This window comes from Xylona heveae (genome assembly GCF_001619985.1).
Source record: "Xylona heveae TC161 unplaced genomic scaffold L228scaffold_8, whole genome shotgun sequence".
NCBI lineage: Eukaryota > Fungi > Ascomycota > Xylonomycetes > Xylonales > Xylonaceae > Xylona > Xylona heveae.
The window spans coordinates 1,144,433-1,169,548 of NW_017264200.1; the positions used below are offsets into that span (position 1 = coordinate 1,144,433).

Consider the following 25,116-nt stretch of genomic DNA (forward strand, 5'->3'; position numbering starts at 1 on the left):
GGCGACATGCGAGCTTGCAATAAAGTTCAATGCTTATTTCTTCGCAGGTAGGTACATTATTCTGCGACTGGCACAAAAGGTAATTGGTTGACTCGAGCACTTTTTGCACGAATTCTCGCCTGCAGAGCTGGGTTAGGATGGCGGTGGCATGGCCAGCATTCCGGGTAGGGGGAAACACAAGAGCAAATATGGTACGATACAAAAAGAATCAACCAAACAGATATTTTAAGAAGAGCTGGCGCTGCAACCGTGGCAGCGACACGACCAAAGTGACAAGAAGTTTGATTGAGATATGGATGTGACCAAGTTCGAATAAAGTTGACAGTTGATAGTCGGAGAGACTTGAGACCCTGAATGCATATTTGGTCTCTACGCACCACCGTGTCAAAGCTTCAACTTATCAATTATCAGTTTATCAGTATCGATTAATTGTTGGAAACAGCGCCGCAGTAGGTGCGAGGCATTACTTGCATATCAAAGAAATTTTAGAGGTCAAATTAGTGGAGCTCAGCCTTCAGTGATTCTATCATAATGTATTTTTCCAAATTCTAGTTGGTTGCGTTGAAGCTTGTAAACAAACCCCAGTGCGCCAAAGGCAAATAACGTCCGGCCGTAATAATCGACGCTGACAAGATCTAATCAATCTGGGGTACGACAGCTCCTGTCCAAGCTTCACTGTCAGTGATATTAATACAATAATCTTCGCTCTTTTCGTCTCTTCTTCTTTCCCTCGGGCGCATACAGACTCTAATAGCAGAGCTTCATAAGGCTCTAGTCATGAGTTGCCCGTTCATTTTGACGGTCGGCGGAGTTAGTGTTCGGTAGTGAATCTCATCTGTACACCGCTGGTGCTTTAAGGACGAGCTGGACTACCAGCGTCCAACTCATTACACATCGAAACTTACCGTCTTGTACATACTGTTCGTCTTTATATTGTCTGTGATATTCAACGATAAACTTTCTGATCAAATAGGGTTGGTTTCTCGCCCTGCACTAGACCTTTCGACAATTGCCACCGGCCTAGCGCTGAAGGATGGCTTCAAACATTGATTATGCTGCTTTAAGACAGCAAGCGCTTGGATCCGGGGCAGATGAAGAAGCTGTTACGGTGAATACTCGTGCTCTGATCGATAAGGTGCTGGCAAGATATTCGGGTGAATGGTGGGTTCATATCTCCCTCCAGTTTGACGGTGCTTTAAACTAATTGGCCAAAGGACTACCCTTCGAGAGCTCATTCAGAACGCTGCCGATGCCTCTGCTTCAAAGGTAGTAATTAAATTTGAGACTCTCCCCTCTCCAACTGTCCCTGTTCCTCAGTCGCCCGATCCTGCTTCCGGTCTGAGACACGTCCTTCTGCATCATACTTTGAAACGACTTTTGGTCTCCAATAATGGACAACCATTTGCACCGACAGACTGGTCTCGATTAAAGCGCATTGCAGAGGGAAATCCAGATGAAACAAAGATAGGAGCCTTTGGAGTAGGATTCTACAGTGTGTTCGCAGATTGCGAAGAGCCGTTTGTCAGTTCTGGAAAGGAAGCAATGGCTTTTTATTGGAAAGGAAATGCCCTATTTACGCGGAAGATGCAGCTGCCAGAAGAGCAGGCTAATATGGACACTTGTTTTGTGCTGGATTATCGAAACACAAATTCGCCTATACCTGGATTGCTCTCTCTATGCCAGTTCCTTTCAACCAGTCTTACTTTCGTCGATCTCGAGCAAATAGAACTATGGCTGGACGACTGGAACGTGTTTAGTCTTACCAAAAAGGCAGCGTCGGGGATTCCAGTCAAGATTCCTCGGGATGTAGAACCCAGGACCAAAGAGGGTATCATGAAACTTACAGATGTCCGCCGGCAAACCGCTCAGCTAGACGCCAAATGGATGAATATTGTAGGGTGGATTCCCTCCTCAGATTTAGATGGTTCTAGTACCTCCGCTCTCGAGAAACCGACCGGTGTAGCAGGGGCTGCTGGGCCGTCTCTTCGAAGCTTCTTCTCCCGGCTAGCCGCGGGCACTTCTAGTTCAGGTTCATTGGCCCGCAAGGCTGCGCGACAAGAAGAAGATGCGACGCAAAAGGCCATTGCGGAAGACCTTGTAGGGTTTTCGCAAGCCAGTGTCTTTCTTCGCATCAGTACAGCCGACGTCCGTACCTCGGTGAGCTCCTCGTTTGCTCAAGAACTTGAAAGAGCCACCAAAAAGCCTCCTCCAAAGGTCACTCGAATTGCTATTCTCACTCTTTCTCACGATGAGACCCAAGCAACCTTATCATCCAAGTCCGGTGTTGCCGCACAAAAGGCCGCCGATATGTTTGCCTCCGTTCTCCCACAAAAGTCGGGCAAAATCTTTATTGGTTTTCCCACAGCTCAGACCACGGGCTTTCTCGCCCATGTTTCTGCGCCATCAGTAATTCCGACCGTGGAACGTGAGAATATTGACCTCAATGCTCGAATGATCAGGACGTGGAATTGCGAAATGCTGCGAGCCGCAGGGATCCTGTGTCGCGTTGCTTGGTCGAGTGAGATGAGCGAAATTCAAGATAAAATAACCCGGTCTGTTCAGGCAAATGGCAAAAGCAAGGTCACTAGGGAGGATATACTTCGGGTCATGGACGCAGTAATTCACCTATTCTGTCAATTCTCCTCCCAAGAGTCCACTCCTTCCTCGCGGGTGGGCCAGCTGATTGAGGAGGCTTTTTGGACATGTAATGTCAACGCTTCTATTGATGTCCTTTCTACGAGAGGAGTCTTACCCAGCCATGAAGTTCGAATAGCGAGCCAGGACTTGGCATTTGTCGAAGGCATTCCCGTGCTCCCTGAGGAGCTAATTCAAGGCGCCAAAAGTTTCATCGGAAAATTGAAAGATTTTGGGCTCTTGTCTGATATCACGATCTCTGATATCAAAAAGGAGCTTGAGATCAAGGCCCTTGATGGAAATCAGTTGGGGGATTTCCTCATGTGGGCAGGTAAGGTTACTATGAGCGGTGAGGTCGATCGGGCTTCGGTTCGCTCATTATTAGATGTTGCACTCGCAACGCTGGACCACGATGTTGCGGGCGGTAAGCAAGGGCAAGTCCTTGTACTCGGAGAGATCAAATTCTTCATCAACCCATCCAAGATACCCGCCGAACTCCCAGTTCCCCCCACTACAATGCCGTTTGCTTTCACAAAAAATCTTGGTCGCGGACGAGTCGAGGCATTGGGCTGGGAGGAACTTCAGATAGTTCCTTGGGTTCGATGGCTTATAGAAAACACCGGCGGTCGTGGTGGCCTGACTTCAGAGCAGGACATCACAACATCCCCTGCCTTTACCGCGCAAATACTCCCGGTTGTTTCTAAGCAATGGGATCTTCTCAGCCAGTCCTCGAAGGCGACAATAAAAGAGCTTCTCGCTTCCCATACAGTCATTCCCACTAAGCTTGGGATGAAGAAACCGTCAGATGCGTACTTTTCTTCGGTAAAGCTCTTTGATGATTTGCCCACTGTGAGTGGCTTGAACAGCGTTAAGGATAAGTTCTTGCTCGCCTTGGGCGTCCGAAAGACAGTTGAGCTTGGTGTTGTTTTCGACCGCCTCATGGCCGCTCCGAAGCTATCCGAGGGTGGTTCCACTACCACAGAGGCAAAATGGAGTCACGTTGACCTCATTCGGTATCTGGCTGCAATTCGTGACGACATCCCGCCGGAAGACATTAAACGTCTGAGAGCGACCCCAATATGTCCAGCCGAAGATAGGGATGATAGCAGCAAACCTAGTGCTCGAAAGTACAAAATCTCAGAGCTTTTCGAACCAAGTGATGCGCTGCGTTCTCTCCATCTACCAGTCTTGCAGTGGCCTGGAATTTTCCGAAATTCGAGCGTGGAAGGCAAGTTTTTGACCTTCCTTGGACTGCGATCTTTCCCATCGGTGCCAGAGTTAGTTGATTTGATGGCGAAATCTGTCGCGGAACAAAACTTTTCACTTCGCGACCACGCTCTTACCTATTACATTTCAAATCATCACATCAATGGCTACAGCAGATTCGATGTATCTAGCATCCAGACTCCTTATCTTCCACTACAAGGGGAGGATGCGAAGAAGCTGGCTACGCCAATTGCTTGTTTCTCCAATGAACGGGCTGCCTTATTGGGCTTTCCGATATTGAGGAGGGATTTGCACAGCCACGCGTCGAAATTTGGTGTCATGCCTGATCCACCAATGAATGAAAGTGTTAATAGACTCATTAAAGAACCGCCGAGAAACACCCGCGCTGCAAGGGAGATGTTTAGTTACTTCTCTGGACGACTGATGGAAATGGGTCCCAACAATGTTCAGAAGCTCAGCGTTGCGCAAATCGTACCAATCGTGTCTCAGACAGCCGTTCCAAATGGCTCAATCTCCGAGAAGGCAGGCTCCACTCGCCTTGTACAGCCGCGCATGTGCTTCCTCGGAGACGGTCAAACGTATGGCGAAATATTTGATTTCGTTGACTTTGGAACAGAAGCAAACATGTTTCTGCTCAGATGCGGCTCTAAGCATGAGCCCAGCAAAATAGAATTGGCGGAGATGGTTGTTCGCGAACCTGCGCGCTTGTTGAGCGTGTTCAAAAGCCCAGATAAATATTTGGACTTGCTCCGTAATCTTGCTGAGAGCATTTCGTCGTTGAAAAAAGATAAAGCGCTTTACAAAGAAATGAGGCATGCTCCATTCCTCCTTGCGTATAAAGAGGTTCCCGCCCCACCGACGAAAAGCAACGAAAAGAATCTCATCGATAACGAACCTGACGGTCTCGATGAAGAAGAAGAAAGCGGTATAAAGGAATGGTCACTCGCTAGTCCAAGCAATATCATTGTTGTGGATGATTTTATTAGCTATAGTCTGTTCAAAGATCGTCTGCTTGCGGCACCTCAAGAGGAGGTCTTGGAACAGTTTTATTGGAGCCTAGGGGCGCCAACGCTTAGTTCGATTGTTGAGGAGGAACCTCGGATTGGAGCTGTGGTCGAAAATCAGTCTTCGTCCAGGAAGCTTCAAAAACAAATAGTTGAGCGGTCTAGGCTTTTCCTCCATGATTATAGTACAGACATGATCAAACACGACACCCGGTGGTTGGAAAAGAATTTAACGGTTAAGGCTGTTCGCTCCATCTCTTTACGACGAACGCTGAGATATCATAACCTTTCACATACTGAAGCACGAACGGCCGCAATAACACTAGACCAGCGGAAGATGTGGACCCTGTGGATTACCGCTAGCGGCTATGACTTATTCCAAGTCAGCCAGGCATTAGTCAATCTGCTTCTCGTCCGGCCTCGACCTCACTCAACAATGATGCTAGAGATGCTCCTTGGTACTGATTTACTGAAATTGAAAGCCCGCGGCTATAACGTTGATAGAATACTCCGCGCAAAGGCCGTGGAAGCGCGCATAGCTGAAGACCAGCGGCAGAAGCAGTTGGAAGAGGAGCGCAAACGTATCGAAGAGCAAGAACGAACATGGGCCGAGAATGAGAGGAATCGCCGAAGGAGCTTTGCACAACATGAACAGGAACATAGTGTCAAGATGCCCGGGGCATTCGGCTCGGACTCACCTGAACAAACAAAGACCTTGGGGCCAGAAGATAACACATCTCATGGTCTGGATGCTGAATCTCGAAACAGGAAACCGAAGGGTCTATTTTCGTCTCTCACTAAACAACTTGGATTCCGGGACGGCGCATTCTCTTCCCAAAATTTGCAAAATTTGTTGTCGAATAGCAATGATGTCGAAGGGTCCAACCGGGGGCCGCATCCACAGGAACTGACACCTCCTCCTCCGTACTCCTCTTCAGATCCACAACAGCAAAGCACTAAGTCATTGGTTCCACAGCCTCGTCACCCCGAGTCCGTCACTGCTCCTCATCGACTACACCAGAACCTTCTCTCCGCCATCCATGCCTCTCGGGCTCACGGGGCTTCGGATGTCTTCTCTCGCCCACACGCCAACGCTATCAAAGAGACAGCGTCGTACTGTGATGAGCGGCCCGGCCAAGACATAACATTTTATGCCGATTCTGCATCTGGACTCAAAATATTCTTATCGAATTCCATGGCCGACAAATCTAATTTCCTCGCCGAAAACTCCAAAGGTCTAAATGCCTTCTCATCGGTGCTACTCGACTGCGGCGATATTTTTGCCCTACGTCGAGATAGTTTGCACGTCTTCTACGATGAAAACGGAAGCACAATAGCTTTCAACCGTCAAGGAAGCTTATTTTGTAATTACCGCTTTTTTGAACAGCTACATCTATCGGATCTTCAAAACGGGGGCCCAGAAATGCGAGCTGAAGCGACTGTGTACTGGTGGGTTGTGTTATGCCATGAACTTGCGCATAACCTCGTCGGTGATCATAGCGCCGACCATAGTTATTATACGTGAGTCGAAATTGGGTATTCGGGATTTGTTGCGACATAATTAGCTGACCATTAAATGTAACAGGGAGAGCTTCGTAATGCAATATTTTGGGAAGGTGATGGCGAAAGTTGCACAGTTCTCTGTTCCTGCCGCTCGTCAACTCTCCTCCGCTGAAGGTGATTAAGCTGTTCAAACTTCCAATTCCACGGCTCTTTCTCTTGGGCACTTCATATTTCCATCTTATGATACAACTTTTATATGTCTCGGATTTTCATTCCCGGAGTTCAGTACAATATTCCTCATTTCTGCAGACAAGTTCATAGAAGTTTGACTATCTACGGTCCTGATTTCAACGGTATTTTCCTTCAAAAGGGTGTTCGGACTGGCCTTATTCATCAATCCTAGAAAGATAGAACTCACGAAATAGATACCAGCAACTCCCCTATCATTGTACTATCCATCTGAAAACAAGTTTCTCACCTCAAATCATGTACCGTATGTATGATGAATGTACGTGTCCAGGGAAAGCACAAATGCCCTGATTGAGCCGGATACCTATTTGTCGGCGCCAATAGGGAAATTATCCAGATCTATCTCTCAGTGCATCAATCGTTTTAATCCTATCAGCCTGTCCCAAGTTGGGACGGGCTCTGTTAAATGTTATGCGGTTGAAGGGAGAGTTTAGTATTTGGGATCCGCAAACTAGATGATAGAGATCACTCAAGACACAGTAATATGTATTTCGATTGCGTTAACATCAACCTCGTGAAAACTTAATAATCAATGTCGAAGACATACTTCGTATATGAGCATTGAAGCGGACCTCGGACTCGGAACCTCAAGGCGGGTCCCGGAACTTGCCGATGTGCTGCTTGGTCTCACATGGAAGCTTCAGCAGCTCTCACTCTTATACGTCAACAATCCTACCTGTTCTCTGTAGTCAGTCTTTTCTATCGCAATGTCTGGCTCAAAGGAGCCAGCACTTGACGAGATCCAATGGCGGTCTCCTGCAATTGCCCAATCTATGGGTGGCATTCATACAAATACTGGTATACAAGCATCTGGTGTTATTCTTTGCTCTTTTATATATTAATTCGGTATGCTGTATTGTAGTTCTTCCGTATTTCTCACATTCTCCCTTCTTCGATTCGACTTCAAATAATGCTATCCTCACGACTCAGGCTACCTTCAACATGGCCATGTTTCACTTCATACAAACGAGGGAGGCATTCGAAGGCCGATTGCGCACAATGCAAGGTCTTGAATTTATGGTAGCTCATACACCCTCGCAACCGCCACATGGAGGAATGCCTCTTGGGCCACCCGACGAGAATACGACTGGGGCATGGATCATTCGAAAACAGATTCGTCGCAAGCGTCCTGGCGCTGAGGACGAGATCACGGTGCTTAGCTCGTACTTCGTAGTAGGCGAGAATATCTATATGGCTCCGTCTGTGAGCAACGTTATTGGCAGTAGAATGGTAAGTTTTGATCAAGGGAATTATTCTCAGGACACGTTATTAATATGTTTAATTTCTGCAGTTGTCAACAGTCACCTCATTGACGCGTTTCCTCTCCACTGCGTCCTCTTTGCCCATTTTCTCGCCGTCCCTCGGACATATCTATATTCCGCCGGTTCCACAACAACAAGCGACGAGCTTTGCGGGAACATCGACGCAGGTCAGCAAAGAGAACACTCCCATGCCAGATTCGGCGAGTCAAGCCCAGAGCCAAGGAAATGGTTCCAAATCGGCTGGTATCGCGGTCAACACGGCTGCAAGTTCAGTTCAAGAACTCCGCGCGCTAGAGGATTCCTTTGCTCTTTCCTTAAAATATGCTGGCAATGAATATATGGATGACAATCCGCTTGTGGGCGAGCCCGGATCTTTCATCATTTCAACAGGACGAGGTCCCCAATCTACCAGCACAGCAACTCCTCAGCCCCCAACAGCAAAAATAACTTCTCTACCTTCAAGACCATCTGCTCCTCCTACTCCGCAGCCTAAGTCTCTCCCATCGCCAGCTGCGGCTGTGGCTGTGGCTGGCAAGAAATCAGCAAGGAGTGCGACTAGCGAAAAGAACCCTACAGTTGCCGGACCAAAGCCCAAAAGACGCAAGAGTAAAGTCGGTGGCTCGGCGACTTCTCCAACCACTCCCACAACTCCTGGAGGCGCAAGCCCGAAATGATGGGAGGAAAATTGTTTTCTTGCCCCTAGCTCAAGCTGATTTCCAGCTGTTTTAAAATAAGGAGTTTGGTGGGCATTTAGGAGAATCTGAATGACTTAATGCATACTTTTAGGCGTTTGAAAGGGGATAAATTTTGGGCAGCGCACGCGCTTCTCACAAAATCCTGGGCATTTTTTAGATACCTGCATCTGGCGGAGCTTGTTTATGTAATGTTGTTCTATTTTATCCTCAAATTCACACTTACGCAAATCTAATCCGTTGTCATGAAATAGAATTATAAGACACGTTCTTTTTTTGTCGAATTGTGATTATCTTCCCTAGATAATAAGACTGTTAATCAGAGATTAGTATTATTAAAATAAATGAATTAGAGACAAATAGAATGACGTACAGTGGCTCCTTTTTAATCTCCAAGGCTGACATTGAACCTTCTGTTAAACTGAATTGGATCATTTTCCTATCCTAAATTTCGTTCATTCCAAATCAAAAGCCTCAAGATCATCTGTACATACAGTAAGCAGCTCTCCGAGCTCGCTGAAAGCTACAGTAGATAGTGCGAACAAGTCTTACCGAAGCGAAGACACCGCCCCGCAACCTCAAGTCCCTGCCTTTAACGTCAGTCTCTCGAGGAAACTGTCTTGATGCGATGTGGAGATACACATAAATTGCAAATTCAGCTATCGCGAGAAAGAGAAATACTAGAAGAGCCAAAATATGACATTTCTGCACATCTAAGATGGGGAACGTATGGGAGAGGAGGTACTTCATTTCTCCACCAAAACCACACGCTGGACGTCCAACAGGCTCACGTCACTCTCCTTCCTCCAACGCCAGTTATTCTTAAGTTCTGGATGTTGCACACTAAAAAAAGGTTCAGTTCATTGGAGAGACCAAGCCAATTTGCCTTGATCTCTTCTTGGCCATAAAGTTCTGAAAGTGTCTCAATGTGTGGACGTCCGCGCAGAGAGCTTGGTGAAGCTATTCGGCTCCGGGTTAAATTCGAAGAGCATCTATGAAACTTTATAGGAGAAGTTGCGGCCTTCCAACCAACAAAAAGCCTCACGCCTTCGTTTCTGCAAACATACTATTACTGCATAGTTCATTGATTTTGCGATCCAGGCAGAGGATAGGAACATCACATGACAACAATCACTAGACAACCACTCAATTTCAACTTGATATATTCCGCTGAGACGATTATCTAATACGCCACTTGTGTCATTTATTAGATTAAGCAATGGCATCCTCCAGCGAAGAAGCAAGCACGCAGGCACACGAGGCACATGAGGCTTCCGATACTGCAAGGGCGCCTTCGTTTCCGCCACATCAATCTCGCCGAGTATGGTTTCTCTCTTCAGGAAACTCGCCCATCGGCATCACTCTCACAAGATGGTTACTTGATCATGGAGATGCGGTTGTATGTGGAATGGCACCTAGCGAACTGCCTGATAAAGACGAATGGCAAAGGCATAGTGGGACGCAAGACGACAGTAGAGACACTACCAATGGACATGCGGCTCCAGGAAATGACAAACCAGATCCAAGGAGTGCACGAAGCGACGAGTTCCGTAATTTTTTATATGATGAGCTAGCGCAAAGAGAAGACTGGAAGGGGAGGTATCGGTTCGTGTTGCTAGATATGAGGTGAGTGGCGCTGCCTCATCGAACCTACCCTGAAATATCTTTTTCGAGGTTCGAGAACAATATGGTTCCTGAAGTATTTGCTAATGCGTATATGATGAATTGCCAGAACCATGGGCCAATGCCAGGCTGCCGTCGCGGAGGCTGTTCAGGCTTTCGGAAGAATTGATGTACTGCTATGCTGTACCAGCGAATGCGAGTCTTTATGCGTAACATTTGCATTGTAAGATTTTGAGTCTAACTGTCTCAATAGCTTTGGTCGGGACTGTCGAAGAATTGGGAGCGTCATCAAGAGCGACAACGCTCGTACGCGATCAATTCGAGACCAATTTTTTCGGGCCAGTTAATATCATCAAGGCCTTGTTACCTTCTTTCCGTGCTCAACTATCAGGGCACGTCATCATACTCGGCGGTATCAGTGAGTCTCTATTTCGTCTAAACATTCCGGGGCTCGAGTTCAGTAGCTTACTATTGAGAACAGCCGGCCAATTAGGCGCACCTGGATTGAGCATGTACTGCGCATCTGGATGGGCACTTGAAGGATTCTGTGATGTGAGTTGTCTTTCGAGTTATACTTACAGATTGCTCCGCTGCGTCGACTCTCGCTGACAGTTTCCTGATCAGAGTCTGGCGTATGAAGTTGCGCCGTTCAACATCAAAGTGACCATTGTTCAGACGAATCTAGAAATCAATGTGCTCACGAATCGTATAAGGGCAGTTCCTCCGCTGCCCCCATACGATCCTGAGTTCAACCCAGTTCCCATGTCGCGAGAATTTCTCGGGGGTATGATTGAACGCGTCGAGGCAATGCTCGGTCAGGAGAACGTAGGGCCTGCTCAGTTGGCATCCAGTCAAGGGATTTCGAGTTTTTATCCTCGTCTACCTCCCGCATTTCAAGATGCCTTGATTGCAGAGACTGTGTACGCTCTTCTTGCAATCGGCGGACACGAAAACCCTCCAGCGCGCCACATTGTCGGCCATGATGGTGTTGCTTCTATAAAAGAAAGACTAAAGACTGTGAGTGAGGAGCTCGAGGACTTTGTAGAGGTCAGTAGCGCAGCGGATATCGTTGAAAACCCTGAAACTGGGTCTATTGCGCGACCCGATCATTGAGCTGCAAGGACATGGAGCAACATTAAGTTATGTTTCGATATCTTTGTCGGCGGATTGTTCTCCAGCCCGAATTCAGGCGCCGTGCAAATTTCCTGTCTCGAATTTCTCTTTTTCTCTCCCTTTCTTCATATATATTTTTCAAGCGCCGATTTCCCTTGCCTTTGTAAATATAACCCAATTTGCTGGTTTACATATTCCCAACAGTCCATATGCAGTACAGCTTCAGGGTATATACTGCACTGTATCTGAAGCATCTCAGCTCTGCTGCCCACATGGATCTCGGCTTAATCTAAAACCCTAAATCCAGACCAAAAGGACCGATGCAGCCAGTAAAAATTCTTAATCTAAATCCTTGAGGCTTTCCAAAGGTATCGCTTAATATGCGCGTTTTGGGCTTACTCTATTGTTGTAGTTCACTTGCGCCCCGCTCAGAGGCGTTTTCGCTGGATCATGAGTGGTCTTGTGTTGAAGCTTCGCCAAAGAAGAGGCGTCCAAAGAGCGAAACGACACCAGGGACTAGTCAAGTTCAACAGAAATGCAGATTCCCGCGGTATGTCATTTACTGTGGTCAAGGATACCGTCCCACTTTATAGAAAGCTTTTGCCGTTAATATTAGAGATATAGTGATCTGGAATTTTAAGCTTTACAGTTGCAGGCTTACAGTTCTTCGCACGTTGGTCGGGGCTCTAGGTTTGGCCCCAAGGGAAGAGAGGTGCGATAGGCCAGGAGATACGAAGTAAACAAACCGAACAGGGGACGAGATCTCAGTCCCCATGGAGTTCAGGGTGGAAGACCTCAGAACCCTGCCACTCTGACTGGTTGCGAAGGGCCAAGCCTTTGGACCCTGGCGCACTGCGCTAGGTCTAATCATTCTTTTCCGGCTTCGCCATCTTCGTGCCTTAATACGGTACATCTTACAGCCACAGCCCACGGAAGTAGATGGTTTCTAGGTGATAATGGAACGGCACGTGGATCAAAGACTGGCAAATCAGATCGCCGAAAGCCCCAGCAGCAAACTGACTTCAGATAACGGGAGATACACCTTGTTGTTTAGAGTGGCAGCCGACTCCTCACTCTGATTGAACCCGGGGTCAGGTCCGGCCAAAATGAAGAGTGCAGCACAGTTCCCTCATCTCGACCACGTTGCACCTTGACTACGCCCCTTAGAGCTGGCACTATACTATTTGGCCGGCCAGTTTCGGCTTTGCATTCTTGAAAGTCGCTTCAAACTTCCCATTTTGATCCTTTGGCATGCTTCTTTTTGGGGATCCTTGAGATGGCTCATCTCTGTCTCCTGCAGGGCTGTGACTTATACCTTCTTCAGCCATTAGGCCTATGGCCCAAACACCGGTGAGAATGACTAGCTGCAATGCATTCAGCCGCAGTTCATCCCCGGAGATGGAGACCAGGCAATGCACAAAGTTCAAGCCGCCGAATATTGGGGCAGGCTATGCAAGCAGTATTGTATATCTCGTCCTCGACTGTGTAACTAATCGGAAATGGGGGCGAAGCATTTTCCCTCAAGCCCTTCGGATTGGCTGTGACTCTCAGTGGATTGGCCAGGCTCAGGGCGTGCTGGCTGTAGCAGGATACTAATTTTGCTCTTGCTCATGCTTATGGGAGAAGCTCTCTTAATTTGATACATGCTTCGTTCATTTTTCCGCATTTACTTGTGAAACTTCGATTTGCGACTTTCACTCATCTTAGGTGTCAACGCGCTGGTCTTGCTGGTTCAATTTTCTCTGAGCTGCGCTCATCCCTCACGCAAACTCGCGGGCGTGACTGCGCGCCATCATGGCTTTACGTCTAAAGAGATGCCTCTACGGGCTGGCATTCGGCCTCAAATTAGCATTGGCCATACCATGGCATGAGCCTGCTTTGACGACCGCGGGCGATATGGCTTTCATGGGAATATCCCCACGGCCTACTGAGATGCCTGGGGCCATTCCATATGCGCGACTCTTTGGAAGGCAGGTCAACGTGCCCGACAATTGGTGCGGCTTCGTCAACGGCGATCCAGGTATACTTTCTCAACTGCTCTTGATATGAGGAGCAGGGCCCCCAACTAACTACCGTTGTCGTGTCTGTATAGAAAACATTGTTTCGTGTCCCATTGACAAAACCTGCGTCTATTCCAACACAGCTGTGGGGTGTTGCTATTCTGGGTCGGTTGCGACATGCACTGGTATACACACTACCTGTATCAACTTAGGGGATACTTGCGATCTCACTTGTGAAAATGATTATCGCGTTCTGAAATGGTACTTCTATCTGTATTCCAAGTTGAATTTTGATTCTATTTTGCTAATCCATGCTCTTCAAAAGCTCGGATACCGCAGCTCCTTTTTGCGGCACTTTTAGTTGGTCAAACGGTCTTCAGGGCTTCGATTGCGACTCCACACGGGGCACTGTCACAAGTGTAGAGTTGTTGGCGGATTACTACTCCACAGTCGGATCAGGGTTTTCGGCGACCTTGGCTTCAACGGAAGGACCGCTGACCATTACTGCATCGAGCCAGTCATTGTCTGGCGCCTCGTCGATGACGGCCGCTGCTACCTTCCCTGCATCTTCGGCGACCAATTCTGTCAACAGCGTTTCCCGCAGCGGTGTTGCAATTGCTTCCTCGTTGACGGCCGGCGGCGCCAGTTCAACCACTGCTAGCAGCAGCCCAGCCGCAACTTTCAGCTCCAGCAGTGGAACGAATCTAAACCACATTTTTGGTCTTGACAACCATCATAGCCTCTCAGTCGGAGCCATTGTGGGAATCGCAGTGGGCATAGTTGCTGTTCTTGTCACCATTGCGGCTATTCTCATCTATTGCTGCTGCATCCGCCCCAAAAACAAGAGACAAAAAGCTGCCATCCTCGCCGTTCAAGCACAGCATCAACAGAAAATGCAACAGAGTGCTTCGGTGCCGGATCAGACGACCCAGCAACCGCCGACCTACTATTCTGGAAATGTTTCTCCAGCCATCCTCAGTCCGCCGCCGCAGCCATTCTATCAGCCAGGACTTGCTCCGCAGACGGCTGCTCCGGCGGGAATTCATGCCAATCCCCAATATGTACAGCCCCAGGTTGGCGTCGCCACGAGTGACCCCCAGCTCAATCCGAAGCATGATTCAACTGCCAGCGAGATTGGCGGCAAGGCGGTACAAACTACTGTTAGCCCCATACCCAGCCCGATTTCTCCAGTAGTCAGCCCAGTAAATACCAAGCAGGATGGGTTGCATGAAATGAGTGCAAATAATGCAGGGCCAATACCAGAAATACACGAAATGCCTGCTGGAAAGGACTAAGTCAATTTTTCTCCAGCGAGACATTGGTATGTACATTTTTTTCGTTTTCTATATACAACTTATTTCTTTGTGCTTGGTATTCAACGCCCAAGGCTCCTGATCCTGTTGATTGTACTTTCAATCATGATTTTCTTACATGTAAATGATGGTTCGTGAACAGTATAGCATGTCATCGTTTTATTTAGCCCCTTTTTCTGCTACCAGTAGAAAGAGATAAATGAGCTACATTTTTGTGGAATGTTTCTGATGCCAATTATTCAGTGTGTATATCTTGAGCAACGTGATAACTTGTAGTAGCAAATGTGAAATTGTTTGTGATACTACTACGTTATATGTGTTGAATTTGTCGTAGAGGAGCTTTGCGAATGATGCAGTTATGAATCAGTTAAGATTAGATGAGATTAGATAGGCTCGAACCTCTGCTGTTCCGTCAAGAAAGATGACGCGGACAAAGCAAGAATATCAAATTATTTCTCATGACGGGTTGTCATTGTTTACTTGACCGATTCCAATTTTAAAATGTGCACAGAACTGAGGTATCAAGGGCATGTGAATTAATGGCAAGAAACGGTGGTGTTGTTTCCGGTAGACTCAGACGAGACAGATGCTGTAATGCCGCGAAGAACCGTCCCTCAAAATTATGGATTTTATTGAAGGCGGGCAGTTTCTTTGTGATAGCGTCAAGCTAAATATCTCGTTTTTCATGGCTGATAAATCAGTCTAGGAGTGAGTGAAGATTGAATTGATTATTTGATTGATATATTTGTTTACCGCGTGCTAGTTAGTCTGGTTATCTCGGGCCGCTGTCATCATTTTTTGCGCGGGACTCGTCTCGCTATCAGAGCTCGCGGCTTCACTCGGGTCGTCTAGCAGCAAATGTGGGAACTTTTGAAAATCTGCCCGCCGCCCATTTACTCTTGCATCCTAAGACTCATACTTACGTTTCCCTCATCATTTATTAATCTCTCATTCTTTCTCCTTGCTCGAAGGCATCCTCGCATCGCTTTCTCTTTTCTCATGGAGTACTGATTGCATTTCCCTCTACGTGCTCTCCACACTCATCCTCCGCGACTCACTTCTCGCTCAACGCGCGACAACAAATATCCTAGCGCGCAACGTACAAGCATATAAAATTGCCTAGGACTGAGACAATACTGTTTATGGTCGAAACTTGGTCTCATATATACAGATACCACAAATCACCGCAACGAGAAACTCCTGTCGGCAACAGAGCTAATTGATATCGAGTTACGTTCCACTGCGGCTTTTGTGAATCCATTCGACGACATTTGAGATACCCCTGCCGAACCCGATTTTCTCCCGGCCACTTGGTCCTAGCCCCCCACCATCATGCAGATGGACCCCGCAAGTCGAGAACAACCCCGGCGCATCCTCTTCGTCGACGCCTACGACTCTTTTACAAACAACATTGTCTCTTTGCTCGAGACAAAGCTTCCTGCCAAGGTCACCGTTGTCCATCTCGATGCGCATATACCTGACCTTGGCAATTTCCTCGAGCCGTTCGATGCAGTTGTCGTAGGACCAGGTCCCGGAAATCCCACACTCCCAGAAGATATTGGCTTCATCAGCCAGATATGGTCCCTACCGGAGGCCCAAGTACGGCCAACTTTTGGAATATGCCTTGGTTTCCAGAGTCTGTCATTGGCTTCTGGCGCGACTGTGGGCCGCTTGACCCAGCCTCGGCATGGCATCGTCACAGAAATTCTACACAAGGGGCAGTCGATCTTCAATGGAGTTGGCGGGATTGAGGCGACGCAGTATCACTCGCTGCACGTCGATATTGGCCATCCCATTCAAACACGCCGGGCCGTTTCCTGGCCGAGTGAATTGTGGCTGCCTACGAAAGAATGTCCTTTGTTGAAACCGTTGGCATGGGATTGCGGTGATCTCGTCAACGGCGCTGTACTGATGGGCGTACAGCATCTTGAGAGGCCGTTTTGGGGAGTGCAGTTTCATCCAGAATCCGCATGTACAAATGCGGAATGCATCAAGGTCATTGAGAACTGGTGGGCCGAAGCATGTCGGTGGAATGATGAGCGCAGAGGGTCGAAGCAGCGCGCGCAGTTGCCGCATCTTGCGGTACCGCAAGATGTAGAAACATCAGGTTCAAGACGGACCAGCCTGCTAGAGCGGTGCCAAAAGTCAAGCTTGTTTCCATTGCTGGAAGATTGGTCGTGGGATAACCTACATGGAAAGCACGACTTGCAGTGGAGCAGAATTCGCGCAGGCTCATTGACGGTGCCGGATATCTGTGAAGCGATGAAGGTTCAAGAAGGAGATGCGATTATCCTAGACTCGGCCGTGACTCGGGAAGGCGTGGGTCGATATAGCATCATCGGGTTCATCATGCCAAACCGCACAATCCGAGTGACTTACAACGTTGAATCGCATAAGGTCTTCATCGGCAATGAATGGCTAGAGGTCCTGAACGAGGATCTGAGAAAATATGGTAGTGACATTTGGCAGTACCTCGCACACTTTATGGAAAAGCACAAAGTTGAAGGAGGCGATCCCGAGTCGCCTTTCTGGGGAGGCTTGATGGGCTTCATCTCCTACGAAGCCGGGCTCGAAACGATTGGCGTCAGCCAACCGCATGGAGCAGCACGAGCACGGGCTCCTCGGCCGGATCTGAGCTTTGCTTTTGTCGAGAGGAGCATTGTTATTGATCACCAAGCAGGGCAGGTCTATGTGCAATCGCTTATTCCACACGACACCACATGGATCGAGATGACGCAAAAGGAGGTGCAGACTTCTGCCATTGGATCCAATATTCGGAAAATCAAGAATGTTACGGCAACTCTTTCCGAGACGGGAGAAATTCTATTGCAGGCACTGGCAGACCCCGAGAGCGAGGCCAAGGACAAGAAACGAGTCGCCGAGTACCTGAGGCACGCAAAGGTCGTTGAAGGCCCGAGGGAGGAGGATTACCGCCAGAGAGTTCGCCAGTGTCAGGAGTCCATCAGGGCCGGTGATTCTTACGAGCTCTGCTTAACGGGACAGACTACAATCTCCATGCCTCGCGTGGATCCGGACAATATGCCATGGACTCTGTACAAGAATCTCCGCAAGCGCAATCCTGCACCATTTGCCGCGTACATTCGCCTCGGCTCAGCGACAGTGCTCAGCAGCAGTCCCGAGCGATTCTTGTGCTGGGATCGTACCGGCACATGCCAACTGCGGCCGATCAAGGGTACAGTCAAGAAAACCAAGGACATGACGAAAATCTTGGCCACGGACATTCTCAACACGCCAAAGGAACGAGCGGAGAACTTGATGATTCTGGATCTTATTCGACACGATTTACACGGAGTTGTGGGGTCAGGCAATGTCCACGTCCAGAAGTTAATGGGTATCGAAGAATACAAGACGGTGTTCCAGCTTGTGTCGGTCATTGAGGGCCGGTTACCTCAAGGCGACGAGCCAGCTGCGGAGAAGAAAGACGGCGAAGAAAACAAAGTGGATGACAGATCTGATGCGACAACGAAGAAAAATCAAAAGGAGAGAGATGCGTCCCTTCCTACTGGCCTCGACGTGCTCGCAGCGTCTCTGCCGCCGGGGTCCATGACTGGTGCGCCGAAGCGCCGCTCATGCCAGATTCTCAAGGAACTCGAAAACAATGCCCCGCGAGGAATCTACTCTGGCGTGATAGGATACTTGGATGTAGGTGGAGCCGGTGATTTTTCTGTCGTCATTCGCACTGCATACAAGTGGGACGACGAGAGCTACGAGCTTGAGACGCCCATTGAGCTCGAGACTCCTGCTCCCACTCCTGCTCCACTCTCGCGGTCCCTCTCCTCCTCCACCAGCCGAGCAGGCGGCAGCGGCACCGCCAATGGCAGTGGCAACGAGACCGACTCCAACGCGGAGCGCAGCGTCAACGCAGAACAGCATCCTCCTGCTCAAGAGAATGGCACTGCTACGTCCATCCGACCAGGCGAGTCCCGCGATGCACCAGCCGGCTCTGACGGGTCTCACACCCCCTTATCGACGCAAGTCGAGCCATCTATTTCCGCGTCTCTCACATCCCAATCGCAACCCCGCCACTCCACCCGCTCCCGCTCCCGATCTGCATCACGCACTCAGCGCTCTCGTTCCCGCTCACCTACCCGCTCCCCGACTCGATCTACTCCTGCACAAGGACCCGAGGCCGCACCTTCTCAAAATTCCCAAAATTCCCAGTCTCCCCAACATCAACACCAACAACAAACATCCCAAACGCTCCAGCCCCCCGGCCCCGCTGCAGCACCGCCCCCGCCCCAAAAACGCCAAGCCCTCGTCGCAGACGTATGGCACATTGGTGCCGGGGGCGCTATTACGGGACTCAGCGACGACAAGGCCGAGTGGGAAGAAATGCGCACAAAGCTCGACAGCGCCCTGAGCTCGTTTGTCTCGTCCAAGCGCAAATCGTCACGGTCGTCCGTCTCCGCATCTACTGCCACATCTCTCCGCGGATCCCGCGCTACTTCTACCAATGCCGAGGCCGCCGGTGCTCTCGGTGCTCTCGGTACTGGTGCCGGCGCTGGCGGTGTTGCTCCCACGGGCGGTCTCGTCACCGACCCCGTAGCGGTCGATACTGAAGAAGTCGACGCCGACCCGGATATCGATGCCCTTCTCCCCGCGGACGACGACGACGATGATGATGACGTTGACAATAATAACGCTAATGGCGAAAACGGCGCACCTCCTCTGAATGGTGCGCAGGTGGCTGTACTCCCCATGCCCGCGGCCATGGTCCGGCCCGGCGGCGTGGGGTTCTTGCCCCCGGGTACACCCGTCCTGCAGGTCCGCATGGAGCGATAGATCCTGTGGTACTAGCAAACTTCATGGTGGCGAGGAGGGGGTTCTTTGTTATTATCCACTAGAATCCCGGGTCCCTTTTTTTTTCATGTGGTCAGGGGAAAGAAAATTGGGTTTATTTATCAATCCATTTTTTTTTTCTTCGTTCCTTGGTTCCTTACTCTTCTCAAACATTTATTACACTTCTGTATTATTGAATGTCTTTTTGCGGGGCGTTGGATCGGCATAACCTTTCTTTCCTTTCATTTATTTATTTTTTTTATTTTTGTCAATTTTTCCCCTTATCTGTGCTCTCTCTCTCTCTCTCTCTCTCTGTGTGTGTTGTGTGTACTCTACACCTCGCACCTTGCGCCTTGCGCCGCCTCAATGAAGCTGCATCCAGGATCCAGGTATATCTTTTTTCTCCACTCTCTATTTCCTTTTTTTTATTCTCCCTTTTTCACGCTCTGCGTCCTATAGCTAATTGTACTGTATTGTACTGTTACCTTGTTACCCCCTTCAACGTTAAGGATCAGACATGGTCCTTTTGTGGACAGTGGGTGTAATTAGGTAACTTACGAGTAGTACGTTGGTAAGTGGAAGGCTGAAGGGAAGAAATGAAATTGTATATAGTATAAGGTAGTAAGTAGTGTTTGATGAAGATCAAATGCATGCAGTACATATATATAGATATGTATATATATGGAAAAGAAAAATAATGCGTGTTAGAATCGAACGGATATGAAATGACAAGATGACTGAATGGATATATACAAAAATATTTAAAATAGAAAACAAAAGGAGGGGGTAGATGTAGTATGGACAGCTAACTCCCGGGTCTTTCAGAGTCTATACAAGGTACAAGGTTGATATATTTAGAGAAGTAAATCGTAGAAGGAGGAAAAAAGGGGGGCGTGAAATGATAAGATGGGAAATAAAATGGGATAAAGGAAAGTAGATAATAAGAAAGGAAATGAAATGGAGTAAAAGAAATTAAAAAGGAAAATTAATGAGAGGAAAAGAAATCAGCTAAAGAGACTTGCCAGTCCAATCGTCTCTGAGCTTCAACTTTCGCCGTCGTTTCGTCTGCCATTTATCCCACCCCGCATCCACCAGGTCCTCATTGACAATGAGATCCCTCATTCTCGCCATTTTCGCCCACTGCAAGTCCAGCGCCCAGTCTATCCATCCGGCCTGTCGCAGGTAACTTGTAAACAGGAACCAAAAGATCGCGCAGAAGACGCCGGCGAGACAGCCCACGATGACTTGCTTGGGCGTGTGGTAGTTGAGGTAGATTCGACTGGCGGCGACGGCGGCAGCAGACACGAGTGCTAGAAGCGAGAGCAGTGCCCGCTCTGCGAATGATGATGCTGATGATGGTGATGCGGGGCCGTGTGAGAACGATGATGATGAGGATGATGAGCCCGGGTTGGGAACGTGGCGGAACAGCAGGAAGAAGGTCAAGGACATGCTGAAGAAGGTGACGAATTGCGCGTGGGATGAGGGCATCCCGTACCCTTTGCCGTTCATTTCTATGGTATGTCAGTATGAACCATCAAAGACTGGAGAGTCTGAGGAAAGAGGAGGAGGGGGAGGGAACTGACGACTAGGCCGTTCTTCTTTAATGTACCGCTTCAACCCCCAATTCAAGGCCTCGCAAGCCAGTTGACCGGCAAACATGAGGAGGATCTCGACTTCGCGCGTCGACCATATTAATGTCGCATACGCGACACAGAGACCCTGTGGGACCAGCGCGAGCCATGCGCATATGTATGAGATGGGGTCATCGGGGTTCTAGGGCAGTCAGTACATTCTGAAGCTTTATAGTCTCATAGCCGTTGAGGCATAATGGAAATGAAACTTACGTAGTGGACATGCGTCAAGGACAAAGACGCAAGTGGTGGGCCTTCCATGATGAGGAAAAGAGACGCGCAGACTCCCGGCTCTATTCGCTCTCTCCGATACACTCCTCGACCATGAGCAAGACCCGAACGGCTCGATCTGAGCTCAAGAGAGTGTGTGTGAGGTGATGCCCGGTCTTTTAAAACAGGGAGCGGTCAGGTTCAATGACCTGAGCCTGTTTGAGAAAATGGAGCAACCCGGCGGTTGTGTGACGACGTGACATGGGTGGTCCAATACTAATGCCCGTAGTAGTACAAGACAGAGTTCCTGGCAGCGCGAGATACCAATGGCCCCACCCACTTTGTTGGCAGCGGCAAGTATCTAGCCGAAGCTAACTGCCGGGCAAAGGCTCGGATCAAGTTTAAAAGTAGATCTCGATAACTGATCAATTGATTAGATTATGTTGATTAGATTAATCCTAGATAACGATAAGATCTGACATCTGTGCCGCTTAAAGTGGCCCGAGGGTCTAGAATTATGACTGAGCGACTATTACCGTAGTAATTATCCTTGCCACTGACTCAATCATTCACTTTCCTTTTGCTGTCACCCCACAAATGTTTCAATCTGAGATTATTAATGACTTTGATATTGCATCGGATGGACCTTAATTTTAGCCCGATTTTGATCTCTTTTTCTCCATACCTTTTCGAGTTTCCCCGCTCATAACATTTGGCGTGATTCGGGGCCACTCTCGCCAGTCCCCCGCTATGGCTGATACTGCTGATTTGGGCGATGATGAGCGTGAAATTGAATTGTCCTCTATTGCTGCCATATTTCCAGAACTCACTTTTCAGTCTGGCGAGTCTTATGTCGCCTCGATAGATTTGCCAGTCGAACCTGCGCAGCCGCTTCCTGTCAGCTTTCCTGGCCTCATAGATGGAGCTCCGCCAGTCGACTTGCCGACTCCTCCTACCTCAGACATAGCAAGTGAGGGAGAATCCACTGAGAGAGTGGAAAGGCCGCTGTCGAAATCGGCGCAGAAAAGTCCAGATCGTCAGGTTGATGTACCGAGGGAAATTCATTCGTTATCTCATCTGCCTCCGTTACGGCTCCGCATTAGCCTGCCCCAAGGATATCCGGCAGAGAAACCGCCGCTTTATGAGCTATCGACCAATCCTCCTTGGCTGCCAAGAGAGGCGCTGCGCCGATTAGAAGAAGAAGGTAATGCGTTGTGGGAAGAGCTTGGGAGAGACCAGGTCGTGTTTGCCTATCTCGACCACCTGCAGCAGGCGGCTGAACGCAACTTTGACCTTATCCAACACGAGAATGATACTCTGGAGGTCTCGCAGGGGACAAAGATTGCTCTACTGGATTTTGATATCAATTCAAAGCGGGAAAAGTTTGCACACGAATCTTTTGAATGCGGGGTTTGCTTAGGTTCGTCTTTTTTTTTATCTCCCCTACCCGCGAGGGTGACTTTAATCACTGACAGTGGGTTTTAGAACCGAAAAAGGGCTCCGTCTGCCACCGCATGAGCTCCTGTTCTCATGTATTCTGCGTTAGTTGTCTTCAGGACTTTTACAATACTTGCATTTCAGAAGGCGATATCTCCCAAGTGAGATGCTTGGCGCCAGACTGTGGTAAAGAGGACCCAGGCCGAGGAGCTGCCAACGACCAACGGAACAGACGGAAGAAAAAGGCAGAGCGTACACTTTCACCGAGCGAACTCCTACAAATCCCACTTGACAAGGACATGGTCAAGCGGTATGTGGAATTGAAACGGAAAAAGAAACTCGAGTCCGACAAGACAACCGTATACTGCCCACGCACCTGGTGCCAAGGGGCGGCTCGATCCAAGAAACATCCTAAACCCAAGAATCTTTCCGAAGCACTCACATACGAATCCGACTCTGACTCTGACGGAGAAAACGGACGAGCATCGAAACAAACCGACAACGATGACAGCAGCAGCAACGCTTTGCCTCCACCCGAGGAACGTATTGCCGTATGCGAAGACTGCGCCTATGCATTTTGTCGTGTCTGTCTAGGCGGCTGGCACGGCGAATACGCTCGCTGCTGGCCTCGCTCGCAGGGCGAATTGACCGAAGAAGAAAAGGCATCCTACGACTATCTCCGACAACACACAACCCCATGTCCCACATGCTCGTCGCCCGCCCAGAAAACCCACGGGTGCAACCACATGCGGTGCTTCCAGTGCGGCACCCACTTTTGCTACCTCTGTAGCGCGTGGCTCTGCGAGTCCAATCCCTACCAGCACTTTAATCAAAAGGGCCGTGGATGTTATATGCGCCTGTGGGAATTGGAAGAAGGCGACGAAGGAAATGGCGCGGGCGGCGTAGCTTTTGCCGGTGCGCGTGGCTTGGAGAATGAGGCTGCTCTCTTGGACGACCTCGAAGATAACCCTCCTCTTCCTCCTCCTGCCCCTGCTCCGCCCCGCGCGGCCGAAATTCCACAGATTATTCTTCAACTCGAGCAAGGTCCACCTCCTGCAGCCCCTCCTCCTCCTCCTCCACAAAATAATCCGCCTCGCGCGCCTGCGCAAGCTCCAGCACGGGGTCAAGGCAACCGCCCCGGTGGTGGTGGCGGTGCAAACGGGAGGGCTGGAAACGCCGGTGGCGGCGCTGGTGGTGGTGGAGGAGGAGCACCGCCGAGAGCACCCCGCGAGCGAGGCCCTCCCGGCGCTGGCCTCCGGCGATTTCTCGAACTCGTAGAAAACGACGAAGAAGACGAATGGGACAGCGACGAACTCGATGACGATGGCGATTTTTTCGATCGGCGAAACGGACACGACCCGTGGGAAATTCCTCTTCGATGACTGCAGTAGTGATCGCATTCTTCCATTCATACATCATTTTTCCCTCTTCCTTTTCCCTTTCACCTCACCCATACCTATAGTTTGTTAAACTTCATTTCATTCCATTCCAATTTATATTAACTTCTATGTCGCAGCCCTTTTCTATTTTCTTCATTTCCCCCCTTCGATATTCTTTTTTATATCCTTGATTCTTTCTCCATATCCTTTTTATATATATTCACGGACTCCCTAGACCCTTTTATCTTCTTCTTCTTCTTCTTCTTCTTCTTCTTCTTCTTGACTTTTGTTTTCAATGAATCAAAAGAATCATGAGGTTTTCGTGCAAATTGATATCAACGTTGTAAATTTGTCGCAAGCGTTGCAGAGTACAGACTTGATGTGCATTATTAGGAGCGGCGTATATAGTAGTACTATATTCACATATTACATTTTCTGCTTGTTGATATCAGATATTGGTCTTCTTCATCTTTACATCTTACTCTACGCTTTATGCTACGCTTTATGCTACGCTTTATGCTACGCTTTATGCTACGTCTTATGTTACGTCGTGCTGTGAAATTTTACTGCAACTGGAAAAGAATAAGTTGAATGGAATATATATCGACTATAAAGAGAAAGAGACAAACGTCAAATACATTTCCAACTGTCTTGCATGACGCCAAGGAACGCCTTGATTTACTGAATGTTTAAAAGCAAAAGATTAAAATAGAATGAAATGAAACAAAACGAAATGAAATGAAAATAAAAAAAGGAAAAAATACAAATTGAGATAAAAAAAAAATAAAGAAGTTTATACTATTTCCCAGTCCCCACGGACTACAGGCTCCGTTTTTCTCACTTTTTCCCTGGCCAACTCACTTACCATCCACCAGCGCCACCACCACCTCCTCCTTCTCCCACCACCGCCGCCGCCGCCGCCCACCAAAAAAAACAAGTAAAAGCATAATCACTCATTATTACTCGTACCCGCATTCGCAGCGGCAGCAACGGAAGCAGCCTCCTGTTTCGCCGCCGCAATCTTCGCGTGATAATGCGG

The 25,116-nt window shown here is 48.8% G+C and overlaps 9 protein-coding genes across 9 annotated transcripts; 7 read left to right on the top strand and 2 right to left on the bottom strand.

The window, feature by feature from the left end:
• The first annotated feature begins 685 nt into the window (after positions 1-685).
• L228DRAFT_231978 (HATPase_c domain-containing protein) lies at positions 686-6,967 on the top strand. The gene is made up of 4 exons (XM_018330583.1): positions 686-920; positions 974-1,161; positions 1,215-6,386; positions 6,451-6,967. Exons 2-4 carry the CDS (start codon positions 1,034-1,036, stop codon positions 6,548-6,550), a joined length of 5,400 nt encoding a protein of 1,799 aa, XP_018186925.1. The 5' UTR covers positions 686-920; positions 974-1,033; the 3' UTR covers positions 6,551-6,967.
• Positions 6,968-7,318: 351 nt separating this feature from the next.
• Positions 7,319-8,751, top strand: L228DRAFT_284417 (MED6-domain-containing protein). Its single transcript, XM_018336223.1, has 3 exons — positions 7,319-7,415; positions 7,480-7,847; positions 7,909-8,751. Exons 1-3 carry the CDS (start codon positions 7,325-7,327, stop codon positions 8,551-8,553), a joined length of 1,104 nt encoding a protein of 367 aa, XP_018186926.1. The 5' UTR covers positions 7,319-7,324; the 3' UTR covers positions 8,554-8,751.
• A 119-nt stretch (positions 8,752-8,870) lies between these two features.
• On the bottom strand, positions 8,871-9,321 carry L228DRAFT_240231 (hypothetical protein; the record flags this gene model as incomplete). The annotated part of the gene is made up of 4 exons (XM_018331220.1): positions 8,871-8,883; positions 8,945-9,010; positions 9,066-9,094; positions 9,124-9,321. 4 exons carry the CDS (start codon positions 9,319-9,321, stop codon positions 8,871-8,873), a joined length of 306 nt encoding a protein of 101 aa, XP_018186927.1.
• A 314-nt stretch (positions 9,322-9,635) lies between these two features.
• On the top strand, positions 9,636-11,666 carry L228DRAFT_171283 (NAD(P)-binding protein). The gene is made up of 5 exons (XM_018329488.1): positions 9,636-10,197; positions 10,304-10,389; positions 10,448-10,612; positions 10,676-10,746; positions 10,819-11,666. The coding sequence occupies exons 1-5, from the start codon at positions 9,791-9,793 to the stop codon at positions 11,305-11,307; spliced, it is 1,218 nt and encodes a 405-aa protein (XP_018186928.1). The 5' UTR covers positions 9,636-9,790; the 3' UTR covers positions 11,308-11,666.
• A 1,435-nt stretch (positions 11,667-13,101) lies between these two features.
• On the top strand, positions 13,102-14,602 carry L228DRAFT_240233 (hypothetical protein; the record flags this gene model as incomplete). The annotated part of the gene is made up of 3 exons (XM_018331221.1): positions 13,102-13,327; positions 13,520-13,568; positions 13,633-14,602. The coding sequence occupies 3 exons, from the start codon at positions 13,102-13,104 to the stop codon at positions 14,600-14,602; spliced, it is 1,245 nt and encodes a 414-aa protein (XP_018186929.1).
• An 888-nt stretch (positions 14,603-15,490) lies between these two features.
• L228DRAFT_222459 (para-aminobenzoate synthase) lies at positions 15,491-19,009 on the top strand (the record flags this gene model as incomplete). Its single annotated transcript, XM_018330298.1, has 5 exons — positions 15,491-16,668; positions 16,744-17,410; positions 17,483-18,079; positions 18,125-18,461; positions 18,906-19,009. Coding segments are annotated over exons 1-5 (2,421 nt in total), but the record flags the coding sequence as incomplete, so codon positions are not given.
• Positions 19,010-19,520: 511 nt separating this feature from the next.
• Positions 19,521-20,197, top strand: L228DRAFT_171314 (hypothetical protein). Its single transcript, XM_018329489.1, has one exon. It carries the CDS (start codon positions 19,618-19,620, stop codon positions 19,963-19,965), a length of 348 nt encoding a protein of 115 aa, XP_018186931.1. The 5' UTR covers positions 19,521-19,617; the 3' UTR covers positions 19,966-20,197.
• Positions 20,027-21,518, bottom strand: L228DRAFT_284421 (dolichyldiphosphatase). Its single transcript, XM_018336224.1, has 3 exons — positions 21,265-21,518; positions 21,004-21,193; positions 20,027-20,931 (listed from the first exon to the last, which is right to left on the bottom strand). The coding sequence occupies exons 1-3, from the start codon at positions 21,310-21,312 to the stop codon at positions 20,429-20,431; spliced, it is 741 nt and encodes a 246-aa protein (XP_018186932.1). The 5' UTR covers positions 21,313-21,518; the 3' UTR covers positions 20,027-20,428.
• A 493-nt stretch (positions 21,519-22,011) lies between these two features.
• L228DRAFT_269758 (RWD-domain-containing protein) lies at positions 22,012-24,080 on the top strand (the record flags this gene model as incomplete). Its single annotated transcript, XM_018335314.1, has 2 exons — positions 22,012-22,681; positions 22,747-24,080. 2 exons carry the CDS (start codon positions 22,012-22,014, stop codon positions 24,078-24,080), a joined length of 2,004 nt encoding a protein of 667 aa, XP_018186933.1.
• Between the last annotated feature and the right edge of the window lie 1,036 nt (positions 24,081-25,116).

Bases quoted from the DNA above. Each gene is read 5' to 3' on its own strand.
- L228DRAFT_231978 (XM_018330583.1), top strand. From the start codon at position 1,034: ATGGCTTCAAACATTGATTATGCTGCTTTAAGACAGCAAGCGCTTGGA. The intron at 1,162-1,214 runs GTGGGTTCATAT...AATTGGCCAAAG, and splicing joins GCAAGATATTCGGGTGAATG to GACTACCCTTCGAGAGCTCA. The intron at 6,387-6,450 runs GTGAGTCGAAAT...TAAATGTAACAG, and splicing joins GCCGACCATAGTTATTATAC to GGAGAGCTTCGTAATGCAAT.
- L228DRAFT_284417 (XM_018336223.1), top strand. From the start codon at position 7,325: ATGTCTGGCTCAAAGGAGCCAGCACTTGACGAGATCCAATGGCGGTCT. The intron at 7,416-7,479 runs GTATACAAGCAT...GCTGTATTGTAG, and splicing joins TGGCATTCATACAAATACTG to TTCTTCCGTATTTCTCACAT. The intron at 7,848-7,908 runs GTAAGTTTTGAT...TAATTTCTGCAG, and splicing joins ACGTTATTGGCAGTAGAATG to TTGTCAACAGTCACCTCATT.
- L228DRAFT_171283 (XM_018329488.1), top strand. From the start codon at position 9,791: ATGGCATCCTCCAGCGAAGAAGCAAGCACGCAGGCACACGAGGCACAT. The intron at 10,198-10,303 runs GTGAGTGGCGCT...ATGAATTGCCAG, and splicing joins TTCGTGTTGCTAGATATGAG to AACCATGGGCCAATGCCAGG. The intron at 10,613-10,675 runs GTGAGTCTCTAT...TATTGAGAACAG, and splicing joins CATCATACTCGGCGGTATCA to CCGGCCAATTAGGCGCACCT.
- L228DRAFT_171314 (XM_018329489.1), top strand. From the start codon at position 19,618: ATGTCTTTTTGCGGGGCGTTGGATCGGCATAACCTTTCTTTCCTTTCA.
- L228DRAFT_284421 (XM_018336224.1), bottom strand. From the start codon at position 21,312: ATGGAAGGCCCACCACTTGCGTCTTTGTCCTTGACGCATGTCCACTAC. The intron at 21,194-21,264 runs GTAAGTTTCATT...TGACTGCCCTAG, and splicing joins CCTTGACGCATGTCCACTAC to AACCCCGATGACCCCATCTC. The intron at 20,932-21,003 runs GTCAGTTCCCTC...GACATACCATAG, and splicing joins TAAAGAAGAACGGCCTAGTC to AAATGAACGGCAAAGGGTAC.